Source organism: Ambystoma mexicanum, chromosome 1q (assembly GCF_040938575.1).
Source record: "Ambystoma mexicanum isolate Mex_15411 chromosome 1q, UKY_AmexF1_1, whole genome shotgun sequence".
NCBI lineage: Eukaryota > Metazoa > Chordata > Amphibia > Caudata > Ambystomatidae > Ambystoma > Ambystoma mexicanum.
The window spans coordinates 791,672,602-791,684,847 of NC_090922.1; the positions used below are offsets into that span (position 1 = coordinate 791,672,602).

General features: G+C 48.2%; 1 protein-coding gene across 4 annotated transcripts in view; it reads right to left on the reverse strand.

Moving 5' to 3' along the window:
• Positions 1-12,246, reverse strand: part of TPR (translocated promoter region, nuclear basket protein) — a 2,097,972-nt gene that overhangs the window by 1,919,135 nt on the left and 166,591 nt on the right. For all 4 annotated transcript variants that reach the window (XM_069641376.1, XM_069641377.1, XM_069641375.1 and 1 more), the window contains exon 5: positions 4,949-5,052. In XM_069641376.1, coding sequence (XP_069497477.1) covers positions 4,949-5,052 — 104 coding nt within the window. The remainder of the gene's footprint in view (positions 1-4,948; positions 5,053-12,246) is intronic.

A 12,246-nucleotide genomic window follows, 5' to 3' on the forward strand; every position in this document is an offset into this window, starting at 1 on the left:
CATCATTTGCTAACAAAACACTAACCATTAGTCATATACAAAGTTGATTACGCCAACAGCCTATACCTGGGTATGCCAAAACGACTCCTAAAAGCTACAACGCATACAAAATGCGGCAGCCAGACTGCTCCTCAAAATACCCTGAAGAGAGCACATCACTGGCGCTAAAAGCGCTACACTGGCTACCAATAAAACAACAAATCAATGTGCATCACGCACAAAAGCAATGCAGGACCAAAGCGCAGAATTTCTGAGACACAGCTACATCAACCAACGAGAACCCTCCGATCAAGCAACAACATCCGTCTGGAACCAAAACCTTACAACAAACGAAAACTAGGAGGATCCTCTTTCTCCCACCACAAATTTGGAACAGCCTACCAAAGACCATACACAACACAAGGGACCACCTACTATTCAGGAAACTGCTCAAATCTGGACTCTTCACGGAATAATCATATGAACGCTCACATAGGCACAAACTCAACAGAAACAATGGTGAGTGTAAAACACCAACCATGGACCCGAATAACCAACCAACTACATACAGAAGCCAATGTAGACAATCTAAGACATCTCACATCACAAACTTGGAGCTATCCATAACAGGACGACACTAATGGCCACACAAAACTAAACCATGATGTAAAACCATAGACTATCAACAACATCCTGAAAGTCGGGCCCCAAACCCAGCAGACTGCCGTCAAGAGAGACGGCGGCAATATAGGAGCCGGCCAAAACCACAGCACCAACACCAGAAGGAGAAAGACTAGCCATAGCCAACCTCTACCCCAAGATCCAAACGACACCTAGAACACTGCGACGCATCATGACACCTAACAAATAGATGAAGAACCGTAACCAGCTACGAATACCCACAGGTAAGCCACCCATCTAAACTGGAATGCTAATAACCAGGGCACACAACATACTAATCCATCCTCAATCCTCTGCTTACCTAACATGCCCAGGAAATCACACTACCAGCTCTCGCCCAGCAAACCGCACTGACTTCACCACAGTGCAACACAAACTGCATCAACAGCACACAAGGTCTCGCTCCAATCAGACATCTACACCAAAGCTCAGTGCATGGTGAAAACCGAACTGAAGCCGCCAACAGCAGACCACTCTTCTCACTCTCCTTCACTTGACTAACCTAACCCCCCACAACCCCCAAACCCATGTGTTACAGATCCGCCTGGAGACCAATTCAGTTGGTGACAGTACGCTATATAAAAGCCTTTACCATAAAACACAAGTCGCCAGTCAAGTTTTATTGCACTCCCCACAATGTATCAACCTTTTTACGACCCGACTAAATCCAGCCCCCTTAATCGACTCTCCAGCAATGTAACAGTAGGAGGTTCCCAAGTCAGAATCTCCTCTTAGCTAACTTCCCTCTCCCACCTTCCAAGTGAAACTGGAAGAGGTACATTACATTGTTGCATCCATAAGTCTAATGTAAGAAACTAGGCAGGGGTCCGAGTTTATGTTGCCACGTTTGCCATTTTACATCTACAATGTCACTTGAAACCATGCATGCAGTCAAGCACAGCAAGAGGATACAGTTACCAGAGCATGCAGTGCAAAGAGGGCAGCAAGTTTCCTTTTCACTCGATTGCGCCCTCCTGTTTCTTTGAAAGATTTTGTTCATGTCCAGCACTGTTCGTTAATAGTGACTGCAACTCACTGTTCTGCCTCGATAGGCTAGAAGATCCAGAAAGGAGATATTCCAAAATCTGCATGGCCCCCGCTCATTTAAGCCCAGGTTACAAGCTAGAGGCAACAGTGCACTTCACTTTATTGCATTACAGTTTAGCCATTTGAGAAAAATAATCCTGGTCTCACAATAGCAGCTATATGGCCACTTGGACTTTTTTTTTAAATCCTGTGCATTTCTTTGTTGCCTTGGTTGCCCCACAGCAAGACAGCCATTTTGTCTAGGAGTTAAAGAGCTCAGAAACGCCTTCTCAAATCAAGTTTAGTGTGGGTGAGGGTCTGTCAAACCTCTTAATCCACATACCCTTGAGTGCCCACAAGGAAACCCATAAAAATTGAAGCACGGTTGGTCTTCTCTCAATGGGTGGCTGCCAAAACTTCGAATGGGCTGTGATTGAGGCATGGGATAACCCCAAGACACATCTCTGTACGCCGCCCCAACCCTTGAACAATTGTTATGTCAATTACTGAACTTGTGTCCGAAGTAGCAGACAGGCAGAGATAATACCAATGGCCCCTTGAGGGAAACTGGCACCTACAGGACTGCCTCTCCAACCAGAGGAAACCTCATTCAGGTGAATCCTCATCAATACAGCAGGAAACTAATTCATCTTCGTATGCAGCTTTAGCGCACCTTGACACAAAACAGGGCAAACTGCTGTAGACTGGTCAAAAGTGCGATGCGGTTTAAGAGCTGCCCCATTTCAGGACGCCAATCAAGACTGGCACAACATCCTTCCTAAGAGGGATCTTCCTTTTTCCTGCCTGCAGTGGTAGTCCCGAGGGAGCCTGCGCTCAAGTTCTGGACTGGTAGCAGTTAAAATTGTCCCCCCTTGATGCCACTGTGCCAGGCTCCACAGGCTTGAATGAGACAGTGGCCAAAGAGGTGTGGTGCAGAGGCCTTTTACCTCGTTACATTCCTGGTTCACAGTTTGACAGAGAAGCTGCCTGCAGTAGTTACCCAAAACTTAATGAAGGGTAACTGCCTACAAGACCAGACCACGTCACCAGAGCCCCATGGGTGAATATTGCACAGCTTGAACATCTCGGCAGTCTTGCATCCAAATCAGTGGCAGGTGTTGAGTAGGACGTGCAGAGTTCATCTGCAGACCGAACTTGCCAGCATCTAATTGTATTTCCCTTTAAGTGGGGAGTGTGGGCAGAAGGCCATGGGGTTGTTGAAGATTACCCTTTGTGTGAAATTCTCTCCACCTGTGAGCCCAGCACTTTTTGCTGTACTCCTGTATTTTCGACTGAGTCAGTGGGAACCTTTATCCACACATTTCTTTTACTCTGATCTTGGGGCCCTTACCACTTATTTTTGGTATCTGTTTGGAGTCCTGCTTTCCGCCAACATTTCTGGCATCTGTATTTTCTGTGCAGTGTTGCTGGGAGCTCCTAAAGCGTCCACTTCGTATCTTCATTTTCCTAACTTGTAGTTACCAGTGCAGGGGGGGGGGGGGCGCGGGTGGGGGTTCTTTTAATCCTACCTGTGTTTATGTTGTGGGATCATCACACCCCACCTTATGTGGAGTGCTGAGGGCAGACATTGCATCCCTTTTCTTGCCGTTTGGTTACTGTGACAAGTACGTTTAGGCTAGTGTCAGTGTGTGACTTTTTGTGGAATTGTCACAGGCCATCTTTGCAGCTGATGTAGGGGGCACAAGGGACACCATTTACCCAAAATGGTGGCTGTACTTTAAGCCCCGAACAAAATGAATGGTCTTTTCCGATTTCTACCACCTGGGTGGAGGAGGATTGTCTGGTCCTTTTGTCTTTGCCAGACTTCCCAAGATAAACTGCAAAACTTCTCCAAGTGACTTACAGGACAGGAAATGGGTGAGGTGACCAAAACTCCTGTCCTTTTCACTAGTTTGTCGGTCACACTCCAGGACAGACTGGGAGGGTAGCTATCCCCATTGGTGGACTCGGCCAGTGTTCCTGGATCAATTCGAAGGCCCCAGAGCTGAAACTCAGTCAGCCACTGCAACAAAAGATTCCGAAGAACGCTGACAGCAACCACCAAAGCCTGCATGGTAACCGCTGCTGTCCAACCCTCATCTTCCAAGCAACAGGGACGAGCCGAACACAACAACTTTGTCTTGGACTGGTGGGGCTAACCAGTCCCATGACCAATTACAATTTCTGCCATCCCTTTAAAAGCTGCAACCCTCCACAGCCTGCAATTCGCCAGTACGCCTGACGCGTGGTTTTGCCTAGAACTTTGTGGGCATCCTCCTGAGCCTGCAGAGACTCAAGCCAGTTTCCCCAAAGTCCCTTTACCAGAGACGAGAAATAAAAAGTCTAGCGTGACAACTGTCCTTCAACCAAGCCTGAAAAAGTCACCAACAAGCCAGAACTGCAAAAGGATACTTTGCTGGGCATCAGTCGGCACAAGAGCAGTCATCTGATCCACCAAAGTCACCTTCCGTCATCGAGACAGAAAAAACTGTGACCGGGTTTGCAGTCACTTCACAACTGGACAATCCTGAAGCAACTGCTTCCTCAATTGAAGGTACAGTCCTGCTCCTAGTAAAACCGACCTAGAGTCCGCTTGCCTGATCCTGTGATCCTGGGGGTGTTTCATCCCACTCCTCCAGGTCTCCATAGAGGAGTTATATTGGAGTGAACAACCTGTTGTACTCCTGCCTTAGACATTGTTCCTTTGAGAAATTCAAGGAAACAACCAGATTTCCTTTGGCTTGCAAAACCTAAACTGTACCTACCTGCAAATAAAGAGATCCTGTTGGACTCTGCCACTCCACTCTGAACCTTATATGTTTTCCCACCATTCCTGCTCAACCCCTAGTCATTGGCGGCACAGTATCACCCTCTGAACATTGTGATACTCACAATAGGGCTTGACTCGTTAAGACAGGCTGGAAAAAAGTTATACGTTGAAAAAAGTTTGCATATATGTTTCATGACTATGCAATTAATTTATGAAACAGCTATTCCAATGCTACTACAACTGTGGTTTACCATCTTCTGATGTTTTGGACTCCAATACTCATCGATCCTAGTCATCCGTGTGTGGTGGTTTTGGTGGTGGTGGTGGTGGGGGGGGCGGTTGGGGGGGCAGGGGGAGAATCATGGGAGTCGCAATTCAAAACTACAGAGAGCCTCAAGTTACAGACACCTGGTTAATTTTGCACAAAAAACAGATTAGGAGATTTCTGAATTCCTCTTACAGCTTGAGAACACCAAACCGGTACTAACCCACCTTTACAGAGACTTCTGAAGACTGCAGTTCATCCAGTTTCAACTGTAACTCAAACTTGACAGTGTTCACTTCAATCAGCTTAGCATTCAGACGTTTAATGTCCTCTAAGAAAGAGAAAAACAAGTTTGAGCTAACCAAAGTGGTTTACGACTTAACTACTGCAGAAACTATATAAAAATGATTTGGATCTAGGATTACTGCGCATTTATTGCTGCACATAACCAAAACATTTGTTCCCACCGATTTCACTATATATATATATATATGATACATTACTCACCGTAATCGTATTTCTGATGCTTGTATCTGCTTAGATTCACATGCTGTGCATAGGCCGACATCTAGTGGAAGCTGCAGAGTATTACAGTTTGTTTTTCGAAACTCGAAAATGGGCGTCGACACAGGCGTGCCAGTAATACTATCCCTAGTGTGACGTCCACTGTACCCAAAATCCCTCACGCGTCTAGGATCCTCAGATTGTATTTTTTCTGACATGAGGAGTAGCGTGAGTACAGATAGTCCAAGCAGATAGACAGAAAGGTAAGACTACAAGCAACCATGCGCCTTCTCTCGGAGGGGAGGAAGGGTGGGTCGCATGTGAATCTAAGCAGATACAAGCATCAGAAATACGATTACGGTGAGTAATGTATCCCTTCTGAGGCTTGTGGAATCTGCTTAGATCACATGCTGTGCATAGATTAGCGAGCAGTACCAGAAGAAGGAGGTGGGATGTGAGAAGGGTCATGAGCAAACAGGTGTCTTAGAACCGCTTGTCCCACTTGTGTATCTGTCTTGGAATGAGTGTCAATGCAGTAATGCTGAGTAAAAGTGTGAATAGAGCTCCAAGTAGCTGCTTTGCAAATGGTGTCGAGGGGAACATTTGCAATGAAAGCCAGAGTGGCCCCAATGCCTCTAGTAGAATGGGCCCTTGGTGTAAAAGGCAGAGTTTTTTCAGCAAGAGAGTAACACAGCTGTATACAGTTGATAATCCACTTCGAGATCCCGCCTTTAGAGACGCGATCCCCTTCTCTGCCTGTAGCTACGGAGACAAACAGTTGATCTGTTTTCCTTAGCGGTCTGGTTTTATTTACATAGTAGAGGACCGCCCTACGCACATCAAGGGTGTGTAGTTTCACCTCAGCTGAGCTTTGCAGGTTCTGGAAGAAAGCCGGAAGCTCGATGGACTGGTTTACATGGAACTTAGATATAAATTTAGGTGAGAACCTAGGGTGTGTGCGTAAAACCAGTTTGTCTTTGTGGATAGTAAAGAAAGGATCCTGCACTGACAGAGCCTGAATTTCACTGACCCTTCTTATAGAGGTAATGGCTACTAAGAAGGCCGTTTTATAAGTCAGGTGTTTGAGACTACTTTCATGCATGGGTTCGAAAGGGGGGGCCCATGAGCTTAGCTAGCACCACATTGAGGTCCCATCCTGGCGGTGGGTTCGAAATAGGAGGGTGAAGTCTCTTTACTCCTTCCATGAAGGCTTTAACTACTGGTACTTTCCACCACGATACTTTGTTATGGGATGTGGTGTAAGCCGAGAGGGCTGCCAGGTGTACTTTCAGAGAGTTAAAAACCAAACCTGCGTCCAGCAGGTGGAGCATGTATGTTACAACGTTGGAAGGAGTGCAATCAACTGGGTTGATTTGTTTATTCTGGCACCAAATAACGAATCTCTTCCACTTGTCAAAGTAACAGTGCCTTGTGTTTGGTTTCCTGGATTCTTTTAGGATGTCCATACACCTCTGTGGTAAATTGAGATGGCCAAACTCTATGACCTCAGGAGCCATGCTGCCAGGTTCATTGAGTTGGGTTCCTGGTGCACTGTTTGACCTTGTTGCTGGGACAGTAGGTTGTACCAGGCTTGGAGTTTGATGGGCTCGCACACCGCCATCCTGCGTAGGTGTTGAAACCATGGTTGTCTCGCCCACATGGGAGCAACTAGGATGAGCGTCATCGATTCCTTGTTCATCTTGTACACCACCTTCCTGATGAGGAGTTGGTGGAAAAGCGTACGCAAACATCCCTGACCAGTTCATCCACAGGGCGTTCCCTTGGGAGTCTGGCTGGGGGAACCTGGATGCAAATCCTGGGCATGGTTTGTTTTCGCTTGTGGCGAATAGGTCTATAGTGGGGAAACCCCACCGAGAGAAGAGATCTTCTACGATATCGCTGTGAAGGACCCATTCGTGTTCTTCTGGGAGGGAGTCTCTGCTTAGGGCATCCGCTAGGGAATTGAGCTCCCCTGGAACATGTTGTGATGACAGGAAGATGTTCCGTCTGAGTGCCCATATCCAGATTTTCTGGGCAAGCTTGGACAGATTTGGCGAACGAGTCCCTCCTTGTTTGTTCAGGTAGAACATGGCTGTCGTGCTGTCCGTCCGGATCTGCACCGACAAGTTTAGCAGATGGGGCTCGAACGCCCGAAGCGCTCGGAATACTGCCAGAAGCTCTAGCAGATTGATGTGGTTCTTGACTACTGAGTGAGACCAGAGACCCTGAGCTGTGTGGTGGAGATGGTGAGCTCCCCACCCAGTCAGGCATGCATCTGTAGTCACCACTGCCTGTACTTCTGGATCGTAAAAGGGTTTTCCCCTTGCGAGATTCTCTCTTGTCCACCAGTGTAAGCTCTGTATGAGTGTTGGCGAAACGACCACTAGATCGTCCCACTGACCACTTGCCAGAGACCACTGTTTCGCCAACCATTCCTGCATGGGACGCATGCGCAGACGCGCGTGGGGGACCAGGTAAATGCATGACGCCATCATGCCCAGTAACCGCATTGCTTTGCGTACCGTTATTTGTTGACCTGACTGATAATGTGGAATTTGCAGTAGTATATTCCGAATTCTCTCTTCCGAAGGGAAGGTCAACCCTTTCTGAGTATCTAGGATTGCTCCTAGGAACTGTTTGGAGGTGCTTGGCACCAGACTGGACTTCTTCTCGTTGATAGAGAAGCCTAATTCGTGGAGGAGGTCGATAGTCCTCTGAATGTTTGACCTGCAAATTCCTGGGGTTTCCCCCGTTATGAGCCAGTCGTCCAGATAAGGGTACACTGGGATTGCCTCCCTGCGTAGGTGTGCAGCTGCCACCGCCAGTACCTTGGTGAATACCCTTGGTGCTGAAGCTATCCGGAAGGGCAGTACCTTGAATTGGTAGTGGCGACTGTCCACCTTGAAGCGCAAGTATTTTCTGTGCGCTGGGAGCATGGAAATATGAAAATAAGCATCTTTCATATCCAAGGTTGCCATGTAATCCCCCTTTTTTTAGGAGGGGGATTACCTCTTGTAGCGTGGTCATACGGAATTTTTGGGGCTTGACATACTTGTTGGCAGGCCGTAAGTCCAATACTGGGCGCATTGTCAAATCTTTCTTTGGCACAAGGAAGTAGGTTGAATAGATACCCTTGTTTACCTGGTGTCCTGGGACGAGTTCTATCGCGTCCTTTTCTAGCAGAATGGCGATCTCCTCGAGAAGGATCTTCTGATGTTCTAAGGAGTGTATTCTTTGTCGTGGAGGGTGGTTCCGGGGACGCTGCAGTAATTCTATACAATATCCTGTGGACACTGTTGACAGCACCCATCTGTCTGAGGTGATCCCTTCCCAAACCTGGGTGAAGTTGGAAATGCGTCCCCCTACTGGGGTTGCGTGAGAAGGGACCCTGAACTGAACGTCACTGCTTTGGTGGAGGCGTGCCACCTCCCTTGTTGGGGCTGCCTCTGCCTCTTCCACGACCTCTCTCGTTACCCCTGCCGTAACTTTGGGTAGACTGCTGGTTGTTGCTCCATTGTGTACCCCGTCCTTGGGCATAGTTGCCTCTTTGTGAATTTTGGCCGCGTGGGCGACGAAAATTACTGTTCCCCCTCTGGTTAGGGGGTTTGTTGGTAAGCTGGCCAAGGGATTTGAGAGTCTCGTATTCGTCCTTGGCATTTTTAAGTGCGTCTTCGACCGCTTTCCCAAACAATAGATCGAGTTCCACCGGCTTGTCTATTAATGAAGCCTGGGTTTCTGTTTTGAACCCCGACTGCCGTAACCACGCATGTCTCTTGATAACAGTACCTTCTGCTATCAATCTTCCTGCGTTGTCCGCGGCGTCGAAAGTTGCTTTTAATATGCAACCAGACACGGCTCTCCCTTCTGCCGAGATCCGAGCCAACTGGCCCTTTAACGGTTCAGGAGCAGAGGCTATGAGCGCCGCGACCTCTTCCCATTGATGGCAGTTGTAACTTGCCAACAGGGTGGTGGAGTTTGCAATCCTTGCTTGGTAGGCGGACCTTGAGGCTACCTTCCTGCCAAACCCGTACAGTTTTTTGCTCTCCTTGTCGGGAGGAGCTTCTGACGACGATAAGGGTGTCCCAGCCCTCTTCCGAGTGTTGGTAACCACTAGGGAGTCTGGTTTAAGATGTCCTCTTATATAAAGAGGGTCAGACTGGGCTGCCCGAAAAAGTTTTTCGACTCTGGGGTTGACGGCTCTGGTGAGGTTAGGATTCACCAGGGATGGATCTATTCTACGTTGGATGGATTTAAGGATAGGGATGGTCTGAGCAACCGGCCTCCTCTCTCCCACCAACTCTTCTGCGAAGTCCCTTTCCTCCTGTACACCGTGGGTGTCGATGTAAAAATGTTCTGCTGCGCGAGCGAGAACTTCATTAAGGAGGGGCTGGTTATCAACTGGCGAGTCGGTAACTGGGGCTTCGCGCTCTCTACCGGGGAATCTACTCTGTAAATTTCCTGCTCATCTTCTACCTCCTCCAGGTCCTCATCATCCGCATAGTATTCAGTCCCGGTTTGTTCCTCCATAATTTCAAACTCCTGGTGTGGAGTAGAGTATGGAGTAGAGTAAGGCTGCACCTGGAAGGGTTCAGGTCTTTCGAACCGGGCCTTTTTACTTAGGGGGATCGGATCAGAGGAGCCTGAGGGTGTGGCCCCTTGAGGGTCATACGAAAGGAAATGTTCTGGGTTTTTGTCATAAAAATCAGCTAAGGAAGACATCCTTGACATGACCATGTCTTCACTGGACCATTCTTTGGAACAGGGTATGACTTTAGTAGGCAACTTAGAGGATTTATCAAGGGTACCCTTGCTGGATGTTGATGTCCCAGTAGATTTGTGTTTGTCTGTCTGCTTAGGGTGGAAGGATGGTCTTACAGGAGTGGAAGGCTGTGCTTTCCGCTGTTTCCCCCCCCCCTCCCCATGCGTGGAAAAATGTTTTCCCTGCCCCTTGGAGGCCCCAGAGACTTTCGACGGCTGGCATCGAGGGTCTGGGGAGGTATCTGTTTCGAGCGTGGGGCCTCGCTGGTGTTAACTGCGGCCTCGGTCTCCTGGAGCGCGGCCTGGGGGTGGAAGTCGTCTTCGTCTTCCGACGATCGAACTTCCGTTAATCTAGGGAGCGAGGCACTCTTGGCAAGAGTGGATGATTGCCTTGCGTCATGAGGCGATCTCGATCGAGAGCGCCCAGAGGACACCGAGTCGGACCGTTCTATCTGTGCCTCTTTCCGAGAAGTCGACGTCGTCGAGGTTCGGTTGGACTTAGTGTGCTTAGTGTGTGTAGGGTGTGTAGCGCTTGCGTCGCCGGGGGTCTTCCCCATAGCCGCCCTGCCGGACAACCTTCCGAGGTCGGGGACCTGCGCTCGGCAGTCTTTCGACGACGTAATGCCCTCGCCGTCCGAAAGTACGGCGTCGCTGCCATCGCTGAAGGCGCCCTCCGCTGCCATGGCCGCCTGCCTGGCGTGGTGGGCCCAACGCTTTGTCGAACGGTCCTTAAGTGTCTTAGGCTTAAACCTACTACACGCTCTGCAGTTCGCTTCGGGGTGGTCCCTCGGCAAGCAGAGATTGCACGTGGCGTGCCTGTCGACCCAAGGGTATTTGCCGTTGCACTTGGGGCAGAATTGGAAAGGGGTACCCTCCATACGCACCTTGAGGCAGCGGGCTGGTAAGTGTAGGAAATCTATAAGGTGTACCTATATACCAAGAGTGAAGAGTATGTACCACCGCCCACTCTCCCTACTTGCAGGGCCGAGGCCAGCGGCCTTCCGAGGCCCAGATCCGTCGTGCAGCAGCCGACGGTCGATGTCTTCTCCAGCCGTTGTCGAGTTTGTCGAGGGTCGACGTTGGGGTGGGGAGGGATGTTAATAAATAATTTTAAACTTCAATAAGCAAAAGTATGGCTAAGGCCAGGGGACTCCGCAAGATGCTTCCGACCAGTATGGCGGAAAAAACAATCTGAGGATCCTAGACGCGTGAGGGATCTTGGGTACAGTGGACGTCACACTAGGGATAGTATTACTGGCACGCCTGTGTCGACGCCCATTTTCGAGTTTCGAAAAACAAACTAATACTCCGCAGCTTCCACTAGATGTCGGCCTATGCAGATTCCACAAGCCTCAGAGATTATATATATATATATATATATATATATATATATATATATATATATATATATATATATATATATATATATATATATATATATATATATATATATATATATATATATATATATATATATATATATGCAGGGGGAGACCACCTGCAGACGGCCCCATACTCCTCCACAATTAACACTCCCTCCATATACTATATGAAATGTGGCTATAAAATTGTGACATTTTGGGATTCACAGTAAACTGGTGATATATAATTTAGACCAACAGGATTGCAAACGCCATTTGATAAATAAAAATACCATCTTGAAATCTATTCACCAAGACTGGAATGACTCCAACTATAAATAAAACGACAATAGTCACTGTATGGCACTAGCCACGCTCCAATGTCACTTGGCACAATTTATGAACGAGGTAGTTGAGAAATATACAGAATTGCATGCATACATTTCCTGTGTATGTAAACTCTCCATAGTGATTTGACAAACTTTTAGTCCCTCTTAACCCAGCCCTATAGATGAGCAAGGATACACCGGAAGAACAATCAACAAAAAGTATACAAACTACATGCAAAGGTTGCAACATATTGGAGGGTGCAAGCTTTGTGGGTCCCCGTCTAATGGTGGCCCCAAGCAGCCTCTTTTCCCCTCCCTAAGAGCTGCTGCAGGACACTGGGATGGAAGGTGCGAGTTGAGAGGGGGGAGAGAAGTAGCAAGCAGCCAGTTTAGTCTCGAAAATAATTACTTCCCAGGAAGAAGCGTAAACAGGGTAGGGCCCGAGTGGGCAATGCCTCCCACAATCTGTAAAGGTCCACTCAGCAGCACTGTGGGCATTTACAGATGTTAATGTCAGTGCAATGAGCCCAACATTAGCTTCAGGCCCCAGTTAGAGATTCCTGGCTATGCCTC